The sequence below is a fragment of the Medicago sativa genome, chromosome 6 (genome assembly GCF_051527215.1).
Source record: "Medicago sativa cultivar Bolivia chromosome 6, Bolivia_mono, whole genome shotgun sequence".
Classification (NCBI taxonomy): domain Eukaryota; kingdom Viridiplantae; phylum Streptophyta; class Magnoliopsida; order Fabales; family Fabaceae; genus Medicago; species Medicago sativa.
In genome coordinates, this window is record NC_140754.1 from 51,813,983 (window position 1) to 51,840,445 (window position 26,463).

Genomic DNA, 26,463 nt, shown 5'->3' on the forward strand with positions numbered 1-26,463 from the left:
GGATTTTTGGGTGAAAATGGGTTAAAATCCGAAAGCTTAATTTCTGGACAGCACTACTGTTCAGAAGCTGAACCAGTTCAGAAGCAGAACCAGTTCAGAAGCAACCAGTTCAGAAGCTGATCCTGTTCAGACAGCACGCCTGTTCTGTGTTCTTGCGTCTTTTTCTCACATTTCTGTTTTGATTTGACTTCTGACGTAAGCATGAAAGTTGTAGATAATTTGGTTAGATTTCCAGAGGCTTTGGTTTGACTTGAAAATGATTTTTGGTTTGTGAGTTATGAGGAAAATACTCCAAGGAGGTCTTAGGGAGATTTTACGAAAATTCAGCATAACTATTTCTAAGTCAACCCAAACTTTATGGAATGTTTCTTAACTTCAAACTTATGTTCTCTAAGTTCATTTAATGTGCTTTAGAGTATTCAACTAATGGTGTGATGGATCTAACTTGTTTTGAAATGAAAACGGAAATTTCTTGAAAAGTGATAAAGTGAGACGAATTTTGTGATTTTTATGATTTCGTCGCATTTGGCCGGTGAAACATAATTGTATCCTCTACTGTACTTATAAGTAGCCTAGAGGTATACTTAGTTGAGGCATTGAATCTTGTTTACTTGGTTTTGGTTTAATTGCTTCAATTATTTTGAAATGGTGAAATTAGAGATGAACTTTGATGAAAATGGTTTTAAGAGCCGAATGCTTTACGAATCCCTTATGGATAGTTTAATATGATGGTAAGAAGATGTTTGAACAATTATTAGATGAAAAATATGATGTTCGTTATCATGTGTTGTGTTGGAATGAAGTTGTTGATACTTTATGACAAAGTAAATGTTGATGTAGCCGTTGCTTATAGCCATTGTTTATAGCCGTTGAATATAGCCGTTGAATTGTTGTGAACATATGCATAGTGGATTGAGTCATATGTTCATGCATCATATGTCGTGTCGGATGTTATATCAATATTGCCGTTGACTATAGCTGTTGATAATGATGTTTTCGTTGCATCATAAGGTGACGACCTTGGAGGAGTTTGGTACTACATGCATGTAAGTGTCGAGTCTAGGTGCATAACATGTTATCATGAAGTCTTGCTTATTGCCGTTGTAAGAAGTATGTTGGTGATGATTGTATAATGAATACTTATATTGTGGTATTTGTGATTGTGGTGTGATTGACTATGTGGAGGTTAACTGTTTATTTAAATTATTGTAAACTGAATTGATTTACATCATGCCTAGTTGTTTTATGTTGATTATGATTAATGTAATGCTAACCTCCAGTGGTTTCGACCGCCTACCTGTCTGTATGGATGGGTAGACGCTGTGCTGGATTAGTCGTTTGGTGAGTATGTGGATGTTTGGATGGCGGGAGCTATCCGCGCTATCATTTGGCGTAGTAGTCTAGGGCTCTGATTAGGTTGAGTCGGTGTCCTAGTTTTGTTGGATTATTTTCTTTTGGATTGTACTCATTGTTGAGATTTTGGAGAACTTTATGTTGATGTTATTTGACCATGGCAAATGTATGGATGAGGATATATGATGTATTCCGCTGTGACTGTTGAAATATTATTATATATATGCATGCTGGATGTTGTCTAGATGAGACGTAGCGTCTATTTCTTGAATATTTATTATATTCGCGTGTTTTATCGCTTTAATAGAAATAGGGTGTTACAAAACCCCTCAAGCCAAGACCCTATTGGATAAACTTTTAAATTTTTTTCTTGAATGTGATGCAAGTATTAACATAGTGGTAAAGCATGGCATACAAGAGAATGATATGATACGATATGATATGTTATAAGTCGGGTAGTAAACTAATCTTTAAGGAAGGGAATGAATTTAGAGCCTCGACATAGTTGGTCGAGAAATAGAATGCTATGCATGTGTCCTAAGTATAATAAGACACGAGGTCTTTAGAGTATTCTCTTCGCACATGAACTAGAACGACCATGCAAGCATGTTAAGCCGTTATTAGATAAGCCAATCCTTCCACTATGAATGAGCATGACAATATAGGTAGTTTACCGCTAAACGGGTAGATCATGGACCCGTGGTAAGAGACTAAGTATGTATAGGTTTAACCCTACACGCATGTATGAATAAGACTATGATGTATGCGTAGTTTACCACATATGTTTATGGATCGCTTAAGGATCCGTGGTAAATGAGTATGTAAGACGTAGGTGTCGTGAGAATAGGATAAGCTTCTTTCAGGGGGGCCCGCACGTCACTGAGGGAGTCCGATGTGCCTTAGCTAGGTTTTCATCGGTTATGTATGGGATTGTTCTCGGGGTTACTCCACCCGGGGCTCTCCGTAAAATGAACTTAGATAATATGATTGTTCAATGCCAACATTTATGTATGCATGATTATGACTATGTATGATTATGATATGACGTTAGATACGTATAAGTTATGAATAATTAAACCGATGACGATCCTAAGTTTCACCTAATTGTCCGGTATTGGAATCGTGTCATGAATATGTTATGATTAGGCCTCGATGTATTTATCATATCTTGGCATAGCGGATTTAGTTTCCCCTCTTCCGCCATGACACGTAAGATGTATGCAAGACCTATGACAATTAAGATGAACCTACGACGGAATCTAGTATGCACGACCGTCTAGGCAAGCGTGACCACACACGTATAATCAACCATCAGGTTGTATTGTAGACACGTGGTGACCGTAGGTTTCCCTGAGGTTACCTATAGCCTAGGGTTAGGTAGAACTCACTGAGACATTATGTCTCATCCCAATCCTTATCTGTTTCAGATAAACAGGTTGGTATGACAAGCTAGTAGCCGGATGGTTATTTCAGCAAGCTATCGTTCGTACCCGCTGCAAGATGATTTGGATTTTAAGGATGCACATATTATGTTTTGGACAAGTTATGGTATAATTGTATTGTATGAACGCTTATGATTGTATAAGATATTCATTTATCATGTATTAAGTTGTACATTTTTAATGTATCCAGTATCAACTTAATGCACATGCTAAACTTTCTAGATACATTTAATATGGACGTTAAATTTATGATATCATATGTTTGGTGCACACATGATAACAAATATTATAACATTATTTTGTTAAAGTTATAAGAAATGTGATTAAAACTAGTTTCAATTTTAAAACCAATCATATCAGATAATTTGTTCCAAGATTATTCTTTTTGAATGACAAATATAGTTTCAAGATTACATATGAGCCGGTAATTTCAATTCTCAATAACTTAGTTTCATGATTATACTAAATACATTCAAAAACTATCCGGCAACTAATTATATAATTCACTTAATTAAATCATACGGATTGTATTGAATTGAGACAGATAAGTTGAAATTGAGACACAAACGTAGGAAAAGAAGCACGAGGCGACAAAAATTGGGATAATTATTGAAATTAGCAATATATGCGAAGTCTGAGATTATTCTGTAAAATAAAAAACACATATTCTAACCATGTAATTTGATATTCTTATTATTTTTTTACCCTATAATATAGTTGAAGTCCAAAAAATCTACATAGAGGTTGCATTTTTTCATAATTTTTTCAGACATGTTTAGGACGTTAAAATATGACTTTACACGAAATATTAGAATTTTTTTTTTGGTAGTGTTACAATGCAACGAGGCAAAAAAAAAACAGAGAGAGAGACGAAATTAAGTTCCAAGCTTATCTCTCAGGATGAGAGATTCCATGCCAGGCGGAGGGCAGTTCCAGTGAGCAGAACACCTTTGCATGTGATCTTTCCTTAGCCATAAAATCTGCACACATGTTTTGTTCCCTAAGAACATGCACCAATGTTGTATTTCCATTTTCATGTAAAACATCTCTAATAAGAAGGATGTCAGTAGCATAAGTGTGCAATGTATGATCATGACCATCAATAATCAGGTCAACTGCTTCCAAACAATCACTCTCACAGATAATGTCGACATAACCTTTTGTACTACAAAAATCAAGACCTATTTGGATAGCACGTAACTCAGCTAATAACGCATCACCTCCAACTTCATAGTGAGAAAAACCAGTTATCCAATCTCCATCGTGGTTGCGAACAACACAAACAGCACCTAAACAACCAAAATCTTCTAGAAAGCTGTCGTCAATATTGAGTGTGAGTGTACCTTCTGGAGGGGGGATCCAATGAGCTAAGAAGCGCGATAAGTGTGGGTCCAAACCGGGATTGGGATAGTAAGAAATGCATTCATCATGTAACAAAAAAGTCTTGCGCACCACATCTTGAATACGCCAGTGTTGATCCTAAAAAATGGCATTGTTTATCCAACACCAAGCATACCATACTTCTGTAACAAATAAAATAGAGGAAGTACCCTTTGTCATCTCATGAAGCCAAACCTTGACATCAAATTCAGAGAAAAAATTATTATATCGCCCCATATTCTAGCGGAGCCAAAGCTCTTTAGAGTGCGGGCAATCACGTAAACAGTGAAGAATATCCTCTATGGGTGAAGAGCAACGGGTGCAGCTTGGAGAAACTACCATGTTGCAATGATGCCGACGGGCATTAATAGAGAGAGCATTGTGAAAGCAAAGCCAATGAAATATTAGAATTTGTCAACTAAGAATGAATTAATTATGACTTTTTAAAGCGCCAAAAACTCAGAAAACAAAATAATGAAAACCCCAACCTAAAAATCAAATTTTGAGTTGATTATTTGCAGAGACATCTATAGGAATGCATAAAAAGGATCTGCATAATTTCGTAGCATTTCAAAGATGTTTCGATTTATTTTTATTTTTTAGCCAAAACGTGCGAAATTGCAATTTTGTTCCGAGTAAGCATATACTCACGGGTCAAATTTTGTTCTATAATTTTGTAGGCATGGTTAGAATATCATAAGAAACTTCACCATGAAATTTTGGAATTTTTAAACGAGATACAAATTAATTATGAATTTATGAATTGTTTAAGAAATTCATAATCATGGAGAATAAAAATTCATAATAAATCTGTCCTTAGTCGGAAAAATCTCATTGTTGGTGTAACGCCATATTTTAACATCCTAAGGATGCCTGGAAAAAATTATCAAAAAAATTCAATCATTAGATCACTTTTTTAGACTACGCGTATATTATAGGGTCAAAAATAAGAAAATACAAGGTTAAAATATCTATTTTTTATTTTACATAATCATTTTTCAGACATCGCGTATTTTACACGGTCAATTTAAACAATTAATCCTAAATTCTATTGTTGCTCATAATTTGAAGATATTGAAAAATTAGCTGGATAGATAAACTCTAAAAGTACCACATCTGGATAAATAAGCAATAAAAGTAAATAAAAAATAATATTAGAAAATAATGTACTATGGAAAATAAAAATGAGAAAACTAGCTATTAAGGAAAATCTAAAAAACAATTAAAATAAGAAAACAAAGTAAAAAAAGATAAATTAGAAATTAAGGAAAAAAAAATATGATTTTCCATGAGTTGGCAACGACTGTAATCAATACTTAAATTTGTATTCACTATTTTTCAAATAGAAAATAAAAATCTGAAAGTAAAATGGAAATCCGATAATAAATATAGAAATTCTTTCTCAAAGTTAGGAAATAACTTTTTGTCGGTTATAAAGTAATGAACTATAAAACAAAAAAAAAAATTAGGGAAACAAAAAAAATCTTACGAAAATGGAATAAGAAAAGGGTCATGCTAACAGCCCCGGTGCCCTGCGACACTGGTTAAGCACACCATAAAAGGAAAGCATTACTAAAAAAGGAATTTTTTTTAATTTTTTATGGATTAATTACACAATTTTCACTTTTTTAGCATCCTTAACCACTGCCCTAGGGGGCACCGGTTAGCATTTCCCATAAGAAAATCATAAAAAGAATTCAATCATTAGATAACTTTTTTAGACCATGCGTATATTATAAGGTAAAAAATAAGACTAATCTCAAATTACAAGATTAAAATATCTATTTTTTATTTTATATGATCATTTTTCAGACATCATGGTCAATTTGAACAATTAATCCTAAATTCTATTATTACTCATAATTTGAAGATATTGAAAAATTAGCTGGATACCACAGCTGGATAAATATGCAATAAAAGTAAATAAAAAATAAAATTAGAAAATAATGTACTATGGAAAATAAAAATAAGAAAACTAGCTATTAAGGAAAATATAAAAACAATTAAAATAAGAAAACAAAGTAAAAAAGATAATTAGAAATTAAGGTAACAAAAAATGATTTTCCATGATTTGGCAACGACCGTAATCAATAATAAAATTTTTATTCACTATTTTTCAAATGGAAAATAAAAATATGAAAGTAAAATGGAAATCAGATAATAAATATAAAAATTCTTTCTGAAAGTTAGGAACTAATTTTTTGTCGGTTATAAAGTAATGAACTAACAAAAAAAATCTTACAAAATTGAATAAGAAAAGTAAAAGAAATAATTGAATTGAATTTTAAACTATTTATATTTTAAATTTCATAATTATGTTAATAATATTTTAAATAAATGAATTATCTTTTTTTGAAAGAATTTTTAAATAATCTACTATTACGTCGTGGACCGGTATAACAATATTGGATCAGAGATACGTCTATGTGGTCCGAACAGATCCGACAACTGATTCAACTTGGGTTGCCTTTACTCTCTAACTTGCCTCTTATGCTCTAACTCTTCTATAACTATCTGGAACCTCCTAAACCCCCCACCCCCCCAAATAATCTCTATAAAAGGGGGGATCCATTTAAATAAGGGATCATGTTCAACATACATACACACACATATCAGATGAGATATATGTTGTCTTATTCACTGCAAATACAAATGGCGTTTATCATGGGTACAGTAGACTTGTTTGACGCGCCCAAACATTGAATTTCAGTGTGAGTATTATAGAACACCAACACAAATTTGTTTTAAAGGAGTAATTACAAAACGTTTTAACAGAATTTGGTTATGCTGGTAAGTATTGATTATCCTTATTACAAAAGTTTTTGTTGTCTTTCTTTTTGAAATCGAAAGTTTCTGTACTTCAAAGAAATATTGAGTATTTTGTTCATATTTTGTAGCCGTAATTATGGTTGATTGAATTTATATGTTTTTGTAGGTATATTGGAGGAATCATGTTTTCTATGGTAAATAAATATCGGTAGGAGATCAACCTTGACCTGATGAATTTGAAGAGAGAAGAGATGAAGAAGTGCATGTAGAAGCGTGTTACAATTGGTTCTTGATTCCTTTCATTTATTGATTCTTTTTTGTTTTGTCAAATTACGTACGTAAATCTGAGTTAGATTCATGTTCACCAAATTTCGTCTTTGTTTTTTGTGGATCCTATCACAGATTGAAAGATAAGGTCGAATTGTGTACAAGAAGAAAAGCACTAGAAAAGTGAATAGAATCAACTATTTATTCAAAGTCAAAGCAGAAAGATTGTTGAGAGACATGAAAGTAATGAACGTTAAATTCTCGCCGGATATATTCACAACAATTGTATTTGAATAGAATCAACTATTTATTCACAACAATTGATTAATTATCCTTTTTTATTGCTCTTGAGTTCAATTAAGGCCTTCTTAATGTTTGCTTTTGTATTTGAATTTGAATGAAACAAACATGTGTTTCTTCTCAAAAGAACTACAAACAAATAGTAACTACAAACATTCTTTCTGGTTGGGTGCATTGGAATAAGTGTCAAATATAAAACTATTCATAATAATACCATGACTCATGCATCATCAAGATAATTGTTTACGTCGATTGTATGTTATCATTTTCGACTTCTAACTTTCGTTAATTTTTGGAAGTTATATTTCAGGGTCTCAATTTATAGACAAACTCAGCTTTAGAAAGTTGAAGAAATAACTCCTTTGTGTTGAATTTGAGCATGACTATACAGGTCATATTATGGTTCTCGCCAACAAATATTAGAATACTAATTTAAATTGTTTTATTTATTTCACTACATTTTACTATTTTGTGTGTTTCATGTATACATTTTCAGAATTATATTGAACTCCTCTATTGGGTAGATGAATTAAGGAAACTTTACACGGTACATTTGCTCAAGAATTTTCAAAAATAGAATAAGAAAGGGATCACATTTCTTCACAGTGGCCTTCGCATTTCTTCAGGGTTATCTTCACAATCTCTACATAGTCTTAAAAGAAAATAAGAGCTTAAAATGGCATTCTTTATGCAAGAATCTCCAAAACGATGTAAGTGCTATACATTATCTCATGTTAAGTATGAAGTTGTCATCCTTTTATGATTATGAAGGAATTAAATTCAAAATAGATAAACAAAGTAAGAAGAAAGAAAAATTAACATTAAAGTTTCATTGATAATTTTCTTTCATATACTAGTAGTACACAATATAATCAAAACGATAGCAAAGTACAAGTGCAAAAGTTCTTTAAAACGATCTTCCGTTAAAAGAGTAAATCAAAATTAAGCTAAAAGACAGAAAAAAATAGACCAGGATTCATCAATTTCAAGTTCATCTTCACTTTCTTCATCCAATTTTCCACCTTTTATAACTTTAAAGGAGAAGTAGTTAGGAAAATGCTATTTTTCGTCAATTAACATCCCATCGTTTATGATCTTGAATAGACATATCTTGCCCAAATCTAGAACAAGGTGAATAATAAACTCGCCAAATTACAATTTTATTACAATCATAAAAAACTTCACTTTTTATAGAAAGATCAAGACTCTCAAAAAAAATCATATTTAGTGGTCCATTATCATCCACCAATGCATATATCTAAAAATTGAAAGTTGCAAAAATATATTGAAAACGACTCTTATAAATACTAAATTTTGGAAAGTAGAACCTTGATAAGGTGAATCCTAGTATATGATTAGAAGATTTAACCTGACCGCATGCATAGATTCCAAATTTTGACCTGTACTGTCATTTAATTTCAATTTAATTCATTATATATACTAACATTTATTACGTTAATATGTATAAATTACGAAACATATTTTTTTATATAATTTTAATAAAATTATTTTAATTTTGATTAAAACTATATATAAATAATAGATATTTTGCACTTTCATAAAAAGTATTAGTCGTAATTTATACATATTAGAGTAATAAGAAAAACAAACACACGGAGGCATATTGCCCGTCTAAAACTCTAAATGTTGGTAGTTATAAGAAAAGTAAACGCATTTTCTTGAGTGGTTAAGTGATAAGAACTTTATTATTATTAATTAATCTTTAAATATAAGTATTTAATTAGTTGTAGTCCACATCATATTATATATTAGTTCCAACACTTTATTGCCCTCACTTGAGTGATAGGCCAACGTTACTTAACCCGACCAATGACATATAGTTTAAACTCTATAGTTATATTTATAAATTGATTATTAGTGCCACTATTATTAATAGTAATTTATTATTTTCTATTTTGTTACCGAAAATAAAAATACCCCAAAGAGCAGGACTAGAAATCACAAGTGTCTTAAAAACCAATAAATTTAAACAAGATCAGCAACTTCAAGAAAATCTTCCTCCAAAATTTAAAGCTTAAGTTGCTACGACGTCATAGTGATTGTTAGGCAAGTGAGAATGGAACCTGAAAACTTGAAATTAAACCAAAGTTTTGATAAATTTTATCGCAAAACTTATAGAATTTATCAAAACTTGAAATTAAACCAAAGTTGATCTTTTTATCTAACGTTAAAGATGAATTCTTTTAGCTGGAATGAATTTTTATCCTTATTTCAAAAGTAACTTATACAAAAAAAAATGAATTTTATCCCAAAAAGGAAGATGTCAGAAAAAAAAAATATCCCAAAAAGGATAAGGTAAAACAATTATACCAAAAACAAAAAGATGATTTTTTATCCCAAAAAAGGAATGTGTCAAAAAAAAGTAAATATCCCAAAAAGGATACAAGTAAAACAATTATACAAAAAAAACAAAGAATTTTTATCCCCAAAATAGAATGTGTAAGAAAAAAGAAAATATTTCAAAAAGGATATAGGTAAAACAATTATATAAAAAAAAGAATTTTTATCCCAAAAAGGAATGTGTTAAGAAAAAAATATCCCAAAAAGGATACGGGTAATACAATTAAACCAAAAAAAGGAATTTTTATTCGAAAAAGGAATGTGTAAGAAAAAAGAAAATATCCGAAAAAGGATACGGTCAAAGGGGATTTTACGACAAGTTGCGCAACCGAATGACGCGTGATGGTCAAAGGGGATTCAAAAAAACCTGCAAAATGAAAAATTTATCATCACATCCAATTAGAAAACACCACGTGCTTGTATGAAGCTTACGCGACAAGATTTCCTTTCTTGTAGAATTTCAACTATAAAAACAGAGTCACACTCTCTCATTTTTCCACCATTTGCACTATTCTCTCTAAAACCTTTAAACCCTTAAACCCAAAACCTCTCCATATCTCTCTTTCCTTTCAGTTGCAATGGAATTGCTTCCACCTGGTGTTGGCTTCATCCCTTCTGATGAACTCCTTGTTATCTACTACCTTGCCAACAAAAATAATGAAGAGGTTCAAAATTTCAATGGTTCTGACTTGATTAAGGAGCTAAACCTGTACCAGTATGACCCATTTGAATTGCGTCTTACTCCGTCCTTTTTCTTCCGTCACCCAAGGGAATTTTACTGCTTCACTGCCAAAGTTGATGAGCAGATGAGGCAATGTAAGATTGGATTTTGGATGCAGAAGGGGGCTGTTCGAGACATTATTGTTGGAACTGATAACGTGTTGGTGGGAAAGAAGTCTCTTTTTATGTTCTATATAGGAAATTCCGCTCAGAATGGCATCAAAACTAGTTGGACTATGTACGAGTACACTCTTGCTAACAATCCTCAGGTATGGAATTTGGGAAAACTAACCTCCCCTTTGTTCGTGATTTCCTCGATGATTATTTAATGTATTAGCAACTACTAATTGTTTTTTTTTAAAAATTATTATGCAGGCTCCTTTTGTTCTTTGTCGTGTGTTTGACTGCCCACCAGAGATGGATCTGGATGTTGAGTTTGGAGCAGATGTTGATGAAGGTGATGCTACTGGAGATGGCTCTGCTAACAAGCTGAACGAAGTTACTCAGAAACCTATGGGGGCTAGGGATGGGGCTGGTACTAGTGCTGCTGTTGAGCAACGCGGTGCATCAAATTTCACAGATTTTGAAGGCACCCTGCAGGTAAAATATATTCCATTTTCATCTCTCTTTATATTAACCAATTAATGTTGTTGATCTTATTTGCAACTGATTCTTTAAAATTTCGAAAATTTTACAACTTAATCCATTCATGTGATGTATTTTTTTATTGCCCCAATCTTTGCTACTAAATGTAACATGTCAATTGTATGTATCACTCTGCACATGTATTTTTTGTTTTGTTTGTGTGTATAAATTAAGTGATAATTCTCAAAACATATAGGAATTTTGATTAGTTAATGTAGCTATTCTTACCAGATTCTTCAAATCACGTCCTTTTTATTTTTCTTTAAATTTTTTGCTATGATAAATTCATTATTATTATTATTATTATTATTATTATTATTATTATTATTATTATTATGAGTTAGGATCCGTTGACACCAAAGCTTATTCGTCAGTTCTTTTAATCCAAAGGCCCATAATTAATCCATGTTTCTTTTTCTTGTGTATCATTTCTCTCACCCACGCACAATTATTGCTTTTAGTGATAAAAAAAACTCAAACTGAAAACATGGAGTTATGATACTCAACGATTCTCTTTTGGGAAAATTGTTTTTCTCTTCCCCCACTCCTATGAATATTATTCTTCTTCTTTGTATCTCCTTTCCCTCTTATTTAACTCCTCGTATGTATTGCAACACATGAAGGAAATTTATGTCAAGCTTATGATAACAATTACAATTGGAGAGGAATATGGTGAAAGTAGGAGATTGTTGATGAGTTTAATTTGCTTTTAATTTTATGTGTTTTACCATGATTGAATATGTATTAAAATAATCCTAGGATTTTATCGTTTTAAACGATTAGATGTCTACAAAATGAATCGTATGGTTTTGGTAGAATGGAAAACCTCATTACAATTTAATTTTATTATTTACAGCATAAACAATGAAATCTCAACAAAGTCACCACAAGTTTGGGAAGGGTTGTGAATTGGTTCAATTAGCATGTAGGAGAAGAGATCATTCTAAACAGTACTATCTTAAAAGTATTTTAATTATTCAGATATGGAGTATTTCAATTTTGTAGACAAGAGAACAAAGAGAATTATGATAGGATTATGCTTCCAATTTGGGTTTGGTAATCATTAAAAACAATAATAGTGTGTGATTGAAAAAAAGGATACGTAATAAATAAAAATGTGACACTATTATTAACCTTTGATTAAATAAAATCAACGGTTGAGAATTGGTGTCAACGAATCCGTTGACACCTGGTGTCAACGGATCCTGACTCTATTATTATTATTATTATTATTATTATTATTATTATTATTATTATTATTATTATTATTATTATTATTATTATTAATTTTGTTGTTCCTGTCGTCACTTTTTGACAATGCAACTTTTCATTTCATATTATGGTAAAGACCAGAATGTATTGTTGAAGTATTGAATTGATTTGCTTGTTTTTGGTGTTTATCAGGCGAGTTATGCTGCATTTCTTGACGATGTTGTCTTGCACATGGAAGCTATGACCCCAGAGCAACTAATGCTTTCAATTATGGATGACGATTTTCTTGAAATAGCCGATCTTGTGTAAATTAATTGATTTTTAAGACTTGTATGATTTTTAAGACTATGTTGTCCTGCTTTCAATAATTGATTGTGTTATTTTGTTAAGATGAATTGTTTTTGCGATGGTTATGCCTTTGCCCGAGGGTGTGTATGATGAAATAAATCCGCAAGTGCACAGTTTATCGAAGTAGTAATAAAGAGAGTATCATTCCGACAGGGAGTTGTTCAATTCAATTAACTTTAGTTGTTGATTAGAAAGAGTTTAAGTTGCAAAGTTGGAATTTTAAACAGTTAAAAATAATAATAATAATAATAATAATAAAAGAGCCTTGGGATTATTGGTCCGTCATAGTGACAAACCATTCTCAAGATCAAACCTTAAACCTTGGACTTTATGTTAGACCTTCTTTCTAAAGACAAGTTTCTCTTTAGCCTAGCCAATCACATCTCCTTTCGGTCTTAGTGAGTGCGTTTCTCTAGCAACCAGGCCTATTTTCATGGTTGATTGCTATTGAAATCCTTCAAGCTCGGAATTTTATTGTCTCAAGGTTTGCTAGACTATTTTCATGTTTCGCAATCCTTGTCTATATTCAATTGTTCCAATATTAAAACTTCATCTTTCAATCCATCGCTTAATATTTGTGATGAATCAATAACAACTATTAAACTTCATCTTTCGATCCATCGATTAATGTTTGTTATTGATTATAAGAACGGTGAAATAGATTAGAAATTAGGGTTACATAAAATTAAGGTTTAAGGCTTGGTTTGATTAGGATTATGTCATTAGACCTATCCAACAATCCCAAGACAAGAAGAGTCTACTCACTCACGTTCATTGTAGACATAGAAGAGAAGAAGAAGAACATAAAATAAAGGGTGAACTTTTATTCAAAGAAACAATTGTCACTTATTATTTCCAAGAGCAAAAGATGAATTGCGATGATAGCTTGATACTCTATTTATAGTCTATATCGACTTAAACGCTAAGCAATACATCAATAGAATGTTCCACAAGAAACCACAGACTTGTAGGTCAGAAATAAACTAATAGGTAGCATGTTTGGGAAGCAAAAATGGACCATGAAGGTTGGCACAGCCGTGTGGCTGGTGGCACGGGCCGTGCCAAGTCTCTGACTTGGGGGAAACATATTTTTGTCTTCAATATTCGTATTTTAGGCACGAATCAGCTTCAAATCCTCTTTCTTTTGCTCCAAGACTCAATCTTTAGAATATTTGTTCCTGAAATTAAATAACTTGCAATTGAAGTAAAAGAGTTCTAAAAAGGAATTAAAACTAAATAAAATAAACTCAAATCTAAATAAAACGGACTCAAAATATTACATTAAAAACACTAATTATTGACTCATCAAACTCCCCCACACTTGAATCTTTGCTTGTCTTCAAGAAAAAGCCATAAACACAGCATCAATAAAAAGATTAACATATGACAATTCAAATAGAAACTTATGTCTCCTCTAAGGCTTTATTTCAAGCATACACTAATCAGAACTTCAAGTATTCCTTGTGAACCTATTCAACCCAACAATAAGTCTCAAGTGAGTGTGTGTGTGTGTAGTCCAACCCTTTTCTTGCTCCTGTATAAGACAAATATTATTAGGAAACAACTTCTAATCTTAGCACTAAACCAGCCAAGAACAGTCCATTCTTCGTTTAATATAAGAGAAATGGGAATTAATTTGATTATTTTGACAATTTAAATGTCTTGGGGGACTGCAGATTGCTTAAGGGATACCATCTTCACGTAGGAAGTCAGTGAGGGGGTATCCTTTCCCCCTAGAGTCAATGATGCCCCCTAAGTAGTGCTGCAAAATTATAAGTTAAATGACACCATCTTCATGTAGGAAGTTAGTGAGGGAGTATCCTTTCCCCCTAGAGTTAATGATGCCTCCTAATTATGCATTTGATTCTTTCCTTCTTTTAGAAGGATTTATGGAAGCTACTTTTAGTTAATAGAGAAACACCACCTTCAAGTAGGAAGTTAGTGAGGGAGTATCCTTTCCCCTAGATTCAATGATGTCTCCTTTATAAATATATTTGCTTCCGCCCCACTTTGACTTATCTTTTTATTCCCCACACAAACTTATACTACTTTTACTCTGAAGACTTTTAAGGGTTAATTTCCCACTAAAATTAGAACGTGCTCGTTAAAATACATATTCATACACTTTCTCAAGGGATGCAACTTTGTGCTTTTCTCATTGGAGAATTTTTCACAATAAAACAAGATGTGGGTATAGCAAGAACACTCAAAACACAAGAAATCACTTTCATGTACAAGAAGCAACCATTTTGGAAGAGACAACAAAAAAAATTTATGTCATAATTTACAATAAAAACAAGCCGCTTTCCATGCCTTTCGCAACAAAACATAACAAAAGAATTAAAGTTCAAGGGAGTTTGGAAACAATATGACACTAAATTAAAATAAGACAAGACACTTTATTGGCTCCCCCCCCCCCCCCCCCCCAACACACACACACACACTTGGGATAAGAAATGTCCTCAATGATTTAAAAAAAAAAAGATAGAAAAGAAGAAGAAGAAGAAGAAAAAGGAAGAGGTTCATATGATACTTATCAAGAGCATGCGGTTATTTTCTTCATGCATATGATTGCCCCATGTCCAACACCTTGGTTCAACACCTTGTCTTTGTTTCTCGGTGCTTATCCATTGAATTATGCATCCATGTCCACCGGTCATTGTCATATTGTCCACCGGCTTCATGTTCATGGTGCACCGCATCATCGTGCAAGTGAGCATCTACCTCATCCTCATCATCACTATCATCACCATGATCTTCTTCTACCTGTGGGTTAGTACCAACAAAAAGCAAAATTTTCCTCCTTTCTTTTTCTCTTTGAAGTCATTGACCTAGTTTGACTTGGGTTGGTTTGGGTGAAGGTTAGGTTTTGTTAAGATTTTGTGTGGGAAATGTGGTTTAGTAAGGGTTTTTGAGTTTAATGATGGAGTTGGTGAAGAAATTATGGTTTTTGGGTTAGGATTAAAGGGATTACGAATTTGGTGAATTTGTGGTTTGGGTGGATGAATGTTGGTTTTGATGGTTGGTTTACGTTTGGTGTGAAGTTTGGATATTATTTGGTGAAGAAATTGTGTGATTATTTTATCTTGGTTTTCGGGTGTCAAACATTGATTACGTTTGAACCTTTTGAACCGGTGATATCTCATTTTTTCTTGGGAAGGGAAAAAGTAAGCAAAACCCTTGAGAATTGAGGTCCGTGAGTTGTTTTCGCTACGGGAAGGTGTTAGGCACCCATAACGACTATAGTATCCTATAGGAACCGTCTTTAATTTCTACGCGCGCGCTTTATTTTTAAATGCTATTTTGAAAGTGTTTATTTAAACCTAAAGGTATTCTAAGTGAAGAATTGGAGGGAGAAGAATGTGTTTGAATTTTTGTTTTATTTGAATTGAAGGAATTTTGTTCCTTGCCTACGTACCCGTTTAAGGGATCAAATCCACCGTAGTTCTCTTCCAAAAATGTTTTTGTTTTTGTTGGTTGATTTTAAGTTTGAAAATGGGATTTTGAAGAATAGAAAGAGGCCTTAAGGGCATGAGATTTAGAAAAGGTGAGGTGGGATTAGTTATTTGCAAAATATGGTCTAAGTATGATTAAAATTCATTAAAATTTGATTAAGAAAATGAAAAGGACAATTACAATGGGATTTTGATCCCAAGGTTTATTAGAAAATGGTTTGAGTGATATTGTTCATATTTTTTGAAAATTGATTTTTCTAAGTATGAATCCTAGGCATTCATCTAAACATACAATCCTAAACATACATCTAAACATGCATATTCTAGCTATATATCTAAAGTGAGGTGTGTGCATGTGTCGGTGCTTGTGTCGGTGTACATCGTTAGAGTCCATTGTCCTTATTACATCATTGGCCTAGATACATTCTATGGTCTTGCAAGAAATTTAAATGGTATGAAAGTAAAGTATTGCAAAATTCCTAAGTATTACATTCTAATTTTTGCATGAATCTTAAAGTGCAAGAAATAAGATGAATATGGGATGAAATGGGAATGCTTATGAAATGTATGAGACATGAAATGAAATGGTTAGTAACACATGGTAATATCAAAAGAAATAAAGCAAGAAAAACACTATAACACAAAGCATAGAAAACAACCCAAAATAAAGGCAAAATGAGTGCAAAACATGACTAAAATTTGCTCATAAAATGTAAGAGCCATATGACCTATAATTCTCACATTCCAACACACTTTTAAAGGTTTAGAATCAGATTTTGGAATGGGAATTAAGGCAACATGGTTAACTTGACATTTTAGGAAGCAAACTTAAGCATATTTGCATTATTTATTTACACAAGTAATTTGTAAGCTAAGTAACTAATCAAGATTCACACTCATGCAGCAATATCAAACACAAACAGTAGCTAAAACTTCATAAAATTAAGTGGTATAGGTCACAAATATTCATCAAGAAATTGGAATTGGAATCAAGCAAATTTCCATCAATTTTTAGCACAAAACATCACAAAATAGCAAGAAAATTAACCACATTATTTTTTTACCAATTTTTAATATGTAAAAGTTATCACAAAACAATACAAAATTATCAAGAAATGTGTATGAAAATTTTTAGAACCTTTAAAGAATTTTTAGACACAAGAACATATAACACTTCACAATTTTTTAACAAAAATAGTAAACAATTGACAAGAAAATACCACACATTTTTTAATCAAAATTTAACATGTGACAATATCACAAAAATATCAAGAAAATGGTCAAGAACACATAGGCAATTTTTTAAGAATTTTCAAAGGACTTTTAGGCTTAAAATGTGCAAGACAATCACTAATTTTAACAAAAATAAAAAAACGCTTCAAATATTTTTCTCAGGCTTTAGCACAAAAAATGTCACAAAAATGTTAGGAAAAATGTCAAGAACACATAGAAAAAGATTTAGGAATTTTTTAACAAAGTTTTTGGACAAGCAGGGGTGTACATAGCAATTTTCAGCAAAAACGTAGGAAACAGGGGGGTTTGAAAAGCAAGCAGTCAACAGGCATGAACATTGGGCTTAAATCCAAGTGATATGGGTCGGGTAGGGTCAGGAAACGGTTTGAACCGGTTCATTGACCTATATAAGGCCTTGAACCGGTCCATTGCATCACTTTAACCCATTCTTTCTCTCTCTAGGTCAAATTGGTGCTCTCTCTTCTCTCTACATCGCCGGTGGGTTTCACCGCCGCCGGCGAAGGTTCCGTCGTCCTCTTTCTTGGTTCTAAGACTTATTTCACTCCTTTTCTCGCCACAAACATGGATCCAACACTTAAAACGTAAAAATATTCATGAATCTTTGTAGATCGAGCATGAGATTTTTGATTTTCGAAACATATTCAGTTTTTCTTTAATCTTTTTGATGAAAATGATTCAAAACTCGTAGATCTACGCCGATTCATGAATACATACCATTCATGCACTTTTGGCTGAGGTTTTGGAAAGAAAACGAGAGAGGACGAAGAGCTTACCTGCGAGAACGATTTGGTGGAAGCTTCAATTCGTCCTTGGATCTTCTGGCGGAAACTGAGTTGTTGAATCTTTGTGATGTTTGATTCGAAACCCTAGGGTTTTGGATTGACTTTAACCGAGCCTTAATCCGGTTCCATTGAGCATCTTGATTCAGTTTTAATGCTGGCTTTCTCTTCGTACTCTCTGATCAGATTCTTCTTCGATTTCTCTTTTTTCTCTTCTCAACCTTCTTCTCTGTGATCGCATGGAAACTCCATGTTTGTGGGGAATTCGTGCTGGAATTGCAGAGAGAAGCAATTCAATGATGAAGATTCGATTGAATCTCTGAGAATTGCAAAGAAATTCGCTCAATTCTTCTTTGATTTCAATTCTGGAGAATCTAGGGTTTATGATTGTTGTTGTTGATTTTCTTGCTGAGGAATTTGTTTGATTATGGATGAAGGCAGTGATTACGGTGGCAATGTGGTGGTTTGGGAATTTGTTACGGTGGAGCAATGTTGGTTAGGGCGGTGGCTGTGGTGGCCGTGAGAGTTGGTTACGGTGGTTTTGGGGAAGAACTTGTTGAAGTTCTCGATGAACTTCCAATAAGTTCTTTGGATTTTTTTGAGCTTTTCTGTTTGATGGAGAGAGAGAAAGATGAAAGCGTTTTTGCTGAGTTGTAAATGAATCAATGGTACCTTGACTTTGACTGTGATGTGGCCTTTTATAAGTGATGACTTGTGCAATCTGGACCAATAAGGAAAAGACACGTGGCATAACTTTGTAACAAACTTTTGTGGACTAATGAGAAATTGACATGTGGCCTGGTCTTATGACTTGGACAAAAAAGGACTAAACTGCAAAATAATAAAAGATAAGGACCAAAATAAAAAAATGAAAAATGACACAAAAGGACTAAAATGCAAAAATTAATAAAATTGAATTTAAAAAATGTAATTTGAAATAAACGTAAAGTGAAACGATTAAAAATGACGAAACGGACTAAAACGAACCAATGGCTTAAATGAGGTACTTCAAAGTAACCTCTCTCTGCCGAAATTTCGTGTGAAATGACCAAAATGCCCCTGGGGCTAAAACGACTAAAAATGACTCAGATACAAATTTTTTAAAATGGATTTTTTTAACAAGGGATTAAAACAAGAGTTTACAAACAAAATTAAAAGACTCAGAGACAATTTTAAGAGTTTAAACAGAGTTTTGACACATGAAAAGACTAAAATGCCCCTAGGGGCAAAACTGACTCAAAATGACCTCAAATGCAATTTTTGAAATGGATTTTGACATAGAATTGAAATGAGGACTTATTCAAACTACCTGAAAGGACTCAAACAAAATTTTAAAAGACTGAAGGAAATTTTGACATAGGAAATGACCAAAATGCCCTTCTATGTGAATTTTGCAAATAACATTGAAATAAAATGCAAAGAAAGATGTAATTGATCAGAGACACATCAAATGACTTGAAATGCAAGAAAAGAAGAACTGAGTTAGTATTTTTAGGTCCAAAATTAGGGTATGACAGCTGCCCCTATTTAAGTTTCTTTGTCCGGAGAGTCAAGAGACGAAGTCTTTGATTTGACGGGACGAAGATACTTAAATATTAACATTTGCACTGTTTTTGGACATAAAAATACGCTTTCAGATTTTCAAAAATATGAATGCCATGCAATACTTTGATTATGAATGCAAGACAAACGACTGGAGTCTATGGAGCATGTCATGTCACTGGGGATTCAGGTGGACATTGACAGGGTAGACAAACCAGGGGATAGAAAAAGGGTACAAGTTGTTCTTCGGATCGAACTAGCCACTTGACCAAGGAATACAAAACAAGAGATAGGTACAAGCTGTTCTTGGGATCGAACTTGGCACTTGACCGGAAACATAGACATATAGGTAGATACAAGCTGTTCTTTGGATCGAACTTGACACTTGATTGAAAATACAAACAGATAGGTAGGCACAAACTGTTCTTTGGATTGAATTGGCTGTTTGGCTGGAGGTATAGACAAAAGGGGTAGATACAAACTGTTCTTTGGATCGAACTTGCCGTTGGATCATCACCACATCATGTAAGTGAGTGCAGACTGTTCTTTGGATCGAACTTGTCGTTTGACTGATAATAGAGCATAAGTTGGGTACAAACTGTTCTTCGGATCGAACTTGTCGTTTGTCCGGAAGTATAGGTATATAAGTGGGTACAAGTTGTTCTTTGGATCGAACTAGTCACTTGACCGATAACAAGACATGTTGGGAGTCTGATTTGGCAAGATACCTATTGAGGGTAAATTGTCATTGACTTGATTTGAAGATAGACATGACCATTTTTGTTGGCCCAAGAGCAAATTGAGAGTGAATTGACATTGATTTGAATTGAATTGAAAGTTTAAGATTGAAAGAGAGATTGAGAATTGAGATTGAGCAGAGACATAGACATAGACATTGGATTGGAGAGTTGAAATTGACATTGAGATTGGATTGGAATTGAATTGAAAATTGAAATTGACATTGACATTGAGATTGGATTGAAATTGGAGATCAAGTTGAAATTGAAATTGCGATTGCTTCGAATTGAGATTGAATTGAATTGAAATTGAGATTGCCTCGCATTAGGATTGGATTGAATTGAAATTGGAATTTGATAGTTGAGATTGCATCGAATTTGACAGTTGAAATGATTTGAAATTGAGACTGGAGATTGCACCGAATTTGACAGTTGAACTTGAATTTGACAGTTGGAATTGAAATTGAAATTGAAATTGAGTTTGACAGTTGCAATTTGGATTGAGTTGAAATTGGGAACTGAGTTGGATTGAAAGTTGAAATTGGAAATGCAACATGTGTGTATGGTGTAGCAAGATTATTAAATGTATGAGCACATAAAATGCATGATTTTGCATGTATGAATGCTTGAAATGCATGATTGGTTTGTAACTTGACAGAGAAGTTTCACAGAAATAGACAAAACACTGGAAGATTGGGCACGTAGTGGCTCGTGCTGCAACATATTCACAGGGGAAAACCTCTTTGGAGAGACCGCCGTTGAGAGACGTATCGAATTCATGGTTGAGGGCAATAAAACTTGTAGAGGAGGGAACCTTTGGAAGATTCTTGGATACAGGTCGTCGTTGCTAGGCGTGTCAGTGCTGGGTAAACATTGGATGTTCGCATCTGTGGTCAATGCTTTTCAATATTTCATTCTTTCATTTTCAAACCCCATTTTTGCCTGAACCGCCCTTTCGGGTTTTCGATTCACCGGGGAATAAATTCTTTTCATTGCCCCATTTTTGCCTGAATTGCCTTCATAGGTTGTCAATCAGCGGGGTGCTCATTTTTGCCTAAGCCGCCCTTTCGGGTTTTCAACTTAGCAAGCTTTTCATTTGCATTTTTCACCTTTTTTATTTTCATTCTGTTTTTTCATTCTTGCCATTGACCACAGATCATCCTGGGGAGTAACCTGCTTGTAACATGTATTGAAATAGACATTGACATTCATTCATTCATGCATGTTTCATTGAAATGTACCCTATTGCTCAGGTTTGCTTTCAAAATAGACGGAAAAACGTTTTTCAATTTTCAAAAATGTTTGTTTCAGATATTGACATCATCAAATAGAAAGAAAGTATTTTGTATATATCATTGAAAGTAGAAAGAAAAATAGAGTTTCAAACAATAGCACAGGCTCAAATTGATGTAGAAGAGTGAGAGTCAGCCAAAGGCATGACTTCACGGATTTACAAAGCTTGGAAAATGGTAATTTTATTGGTTGGTGATACATTGAACACGATGACCGCTACATTTCATAGAAATTTTGAATTCACAAGTACAGAAGCTTCTGATGGAGATGATCATTGACAGTTGTAGATGCCCCAAGGAGTGATGGTAGTTTGCCAGGTATAGTTACTTGTCTTTTATTGTCGACCTCATTTTTGCATGAACCACCCTTTCGGGTTTTCGGCTCTCCGAAGTGCTCATTCTTGCCTGAGTTGCGTACAATCTCAGCGAGCTTTTTTGTATTCATTTTTTTTGTCCCTAACTTTTGCCTGGATCGCCCTTTCGGGTTTTCGATCCACCGGGAAGCGCATTTTTGCCTTGGCCGCCCTTTCGGGTTTTCGACCTACCACGCTGTTCTTTTCTTTTTAGACAAAGTATTTCTTGACTATATCGGCATTAACAGGGTTTGGGAGTTCAACACCATCCATGTGTGTAAGAATAAAAGCACCACCAGAGAAAGCCTTCTTGACAACATAAGGACCTTCATAGTTAGGTGTCCATTTGCCCCTTGGGTCAGGTTGCTGACTTATCCTTCTTTTCAATACAAGTTCGCCTTCCTTGAATTCTCGAGGTCGGACTTTCTTGTCAAAAGCATTCTTCATTCGTACTTGATACAACTGTCCATGAGCCATAGCATCCATACGCTTCTCTTCAATCAGATTCAATTGATCGTACCGACTTTGACACCATTCAGCCTCAGTTAATTTTGCTTCCATGATCACTCGAAGAGATGGAATCTCCACTTCTAGAGGGAGAACTGCTTCCATGCCATACACCAAAGAGAAAGGGGTTGCCCCGGTTGAACTGCGCACTGTAGTACGGTAACCATGCAAGGCAAAAGGTAACATTTCATGCCAGTCTTTGTAAGTAGTGACCATCTTCTGAACAATCTTCTTGATGTTCTTGTTAGCGGCCTCAACTGCACCATTCATCTGAGGTCTATAAGGAGAAGATTTGTGATGTTCAATTTTGAATTCTTCACATAAAGCCTGCATCATGCGATTGTTCAGATTGGAACCATTGTCAGTGATGATCTTGTTGGGAACACCATATCGACAGATGATGTTATTCTTGATAAACTTGACAACCACTTGCTTGGTCACATTTGCATAGGAAGCAGCTTCAACCCACTTGGTGAAATAGTCAATAGCCACTAGAATGAAACGATGTCCATTGGAAGCCTTCGGTTCAATTCTTCCGATCATGTCAATGCCCCACATAGAGAAAGGCCATGGGGAAGACATAACATTGAGGGCGTGTGGAGGCACATGAATCTTGTCAGCATAAATTTGACACTTGTGGCATCTCTTAGCATGTTTATGGCAGTCACGCTCCATAGTTATCCAGTAATAGCCGGCTCTTAACAGTTTTCTTGACATGGTATGACCCGAAGCATGGGTCCCAAAAGTACCATCATGCACATCATGCATTAACTTCTCAGCTTCTTGTTTGTCAACACATCTCAACAAGACCATGTCATAGTTTCTCTTGTATAGGATTTCTCCGTCCAGAAGGAATCTACTAGCCCATCTTCTCAGAGTCTTTTTATCCCGGTTGGAAGCACCAGGTGGATATTCATGATTCTGCAAGAACTGTTTGATGTTATAATACCAAGGTTTTCCATTATTCACATCTTTATCAGCTTGATCTGGCATATTTTCAATAGTAAACACATGAGCGGGTCTGTCAAGACGCTGCACTTTGATTACGGGCACATCATTCCAGTGATTCACACGAAACATGGAAGACAGAGTAGCAAGAGCATCAGCCATCTGGTTTTCATCCCGAGGGATGTGGTGCAGCTCAACCTTGGTAAAGTATGTCAACAGACGTCTTGCATAGTCACGGTATGGGATCAGCTTCTCATGACGAGTCTCCCATTCACCCTTTATCTGATTAATAACAAGTGCAGAATCTCCATAGATGTCAAGGTGCTTAATTCTCAGATCGAGGGCTTCTTCAATGCCCAAGATGCATGCTTCATATTCAGCTACGTTGTTTGTGCATTCGAAAGTTATTCGAGCGGTGAAAGGAATGTGGTGCCCCTGCGGAGTTACAATGACGGCCCCAATTCCTTTACCATAAGCATTAACAGCACCATCAAACACCAATCCCCACTTGCTATTGGGATCCGGCCCTTCATTGATCAGTGGTTCCTCACAGTCTTTCGCTTTCAAATACATGATCTCTTCATCAGGGAAATCAAACTTAATCGGCTGGTAATCATCAAGAGGTTGAAAAGCAAGATGCTCAGCAAGGACACTTCCTTTGATTGCTTTCTGAGCTTTGTACACAATATCATATTCGGACAACAACATTTGCCAACATGCAATATTTCCAGTAACAGCAGGCTTCTCAAAGATGTACTTGATTGGATCCATTCGGGATATCAACCAAGTTGTATGATTCACCATATAATGACGCAGGCGTTTGGCAGCCCAAGCTAAGGCACAACATGTCTTTTCAAGCATTGTATACCGAGTCTCACAGTCGGTGAACTTCTTGCTCAGATAGTAGATAGCATGCTCTTTCTTACCAGTCTCGTCTTGTTGACCGAGGACACAACCCACGGAATCATCTAACACTGACAAATACATAATCAAAGGCTTTCCTTCCACTGGTGGGACAAGGATAGGTGGTTCCAACAGGTATTCTTTAATGCTATCAAAAGCTTCCTGACATTCATCATTCCATACAACAGGTTGATTCTTTCTGAGCAATTTGAAAATTGGTCCACAGGTAGTAGTCATGTGAGATATGAATCTTGAAATATAATTCAGACGTCCGAGGAAACCTCTGACTTGCTTTTCAGTTTGAGGGGCCGGCATCTCTCTGATGGCTCGGACTTTGTCAGTATCAACTTCAATGCCTCTTTGACTGACAATGAAACCTAGCAACTTTCCAGATCTTACACCAAACGTGCACTTGTTAGGATTCAACCGTAGCTTGTATTTTCTTAATCTTTCAAACATCTTTTTCAAATACACAACATGCTGCTCTTCATCACTTGACTTCACAATCATATCATCAACATATACTTCAATCTCTTTGTGAATCATATCATGAAACAGAGTGGTCATACCCCTTTGATAGGTAGCACCAGCATTTATCAAGTCAAACGACATCACTTTATAACAGAACGTTCCCCACGGAGTGATGAAGGACGTTTTTTCTCTATCTTCAGGTGACATTCGTATCTGATTATAACCAGAGAAACCATCCATGAAGGAGAACACTTTGGATTGAGCAGTACTGTCAACAAGCACGTCAATATGAGGCAATGGGAAGTTATCTTTTGGACTGGCTTTATTCAGATCTCTGTAATCAACACACATTCGAACTTTCCCATCTTTCTTTGGTACTGGTACGATGTTGGCAATCCACTCAGGATATTCAGCTGTCATGAGGAAACCCGCATCAATCTGCTTCTGTACTTCAGCCTTGATCTTAAGAGCCATGTCTGGACGAGACCTTCTCAATTTCTGCTTGACAGGAGGACATTCAGGTCTTGTCGGTATTCGGTGTTCCACAATCTTGGGATCTAGACCCGGCATATCTTCATAGGACCATGCAAAGACATCTGGATAATCATGGAGAAGCTGAATAATCTTCTTTTTCACTTCTGGCTCAAGTGCAGCACCAATCTTGATCTCTCGTTTGTTTTCCTCAGTACCCAGGTTGATAAGCTCAATCTCTTCCTGGTGAGGCTGAATGGCTCTTCTTTCTTGCTCAAGCAGTCGAGTGATCTCATACGGTATCTTTTCATCATCCTCCTCATCTTCGGCTTCATATACAGGGAATTCAAAATTTGGAGGAACCATAGGGTCACTGTGTTCAACGGGTTTATTATGGTTCAATCTGCATAATATGATTGGGATGATTTTAGAAAAATGTTTTCTATGCAGATTTTTGAAATTAATAAGAAAATACGGATGTTTTGGTTTTCTCTGGCATTACCATTATTTCCAAGAAAAAGGCACTAAAAAGTAAAAAAAAAGAGTCGTGAGAAAGACGACAACTTTTATTGATAACGGCAATGCCGAAACAAACATGCCCTTACAATGATATCACTTTCGCCTTGGGCAGAGCGAAAGGATTGTTATTTTGAAAACAAAGAAAAACATGAGCAACAAGACACATTACATGGAAGCATGCATGACTAAAGGAACATCAATGGCCTCCCAATTTCTCACAGTGCCTCCTGGTACAACAATTGTAGGCACATAACTACTTTCAGCAGCATCTTCAGTAACAGCATTGATAAACCCAGCACTGTAGAAAGTTCCTGTTGAAACACCAGAGGTTGGGGAGAATCCAAGGCCCTCTTTACGCTTGTTTTCCAAGATCTGAATCACTTTGCCCCAGCCAGCAGCTTGCCCTTCTTGAACAGCCTTCTGGGCGTCTTTCAA

General features: G+C 34.6%; 2 protein-coding genes across 4 annotated transcripts; one reads left to right on the top strand and one right to left on the bottom strand.

The window, feature by feature from the left end:
• Positions 1 to 3,683: 3,683 nt before the first annotated feature.
• LOC146915550 (uncharacterized) lies at positions 3,684 to 4,412 on the bottom strand. Its single transcript, XM_085721377.1, has 2 exons — positions 4,371 to 4,412; positions 3,684 to 4,274 (listed from the first exon to the last, which is right to left on the bottom strand). The coding sequence occupies exons 1-2, from the start codon at positions 4,410 to 4,412 to the stop codon at positions 3,684 to 3,686; spliced, it is 633 nt and encodes a 210-aa protein (XP_085577503.1).
• A 2,349-nt stretch (positions 4,413 to 6,761) lies between these two features.
• On the top strand, positions 6,762 to 12,856 carry LOC146915551 (NAC domain-containing protein 104-like). 3 transcript variants are annotated; one of them, XM_085717963.1, is made up of 5 exons: positions 6,762 to 6,965; positions 7,111 to 8,221; positions 10,446 to 10,861; positions 10,968 to 11,192; positions 12,642 to 12,856. In XM_085717963.1, the coding sequence occupies exons 2-5, from the start codon at positions 8,188 to 8,190 to the stop codon at positions 12,756 to 12,758; spliced, it is 792 nt and encodes a 263-aa protein (XP_085574089.1). In that variant the 5' UTR covers positions 6,762 to 6,965; positions 7,111 to 8,187; the 3' UTR covers positions 12,759 to 12,856. The 3 variants fall into 3 exon arrangements, with proteins under 3 accessions (XP_085574089.1, XP_085574090.1, XP_085574091.1); XM_085717964.1 differs by having other exon boundaries at positions 6,762 to 6,886; XM_085717965.1 differs by lacking the exon at positions 6,762 to 6,965 and having other exon boundaries at positions 7,809 to 7,902; positions 8,008 to 8,221.
• The last annotated feature ends 13,607 nt before the right edge of the window (positions 12,857 to 26,463 follow it).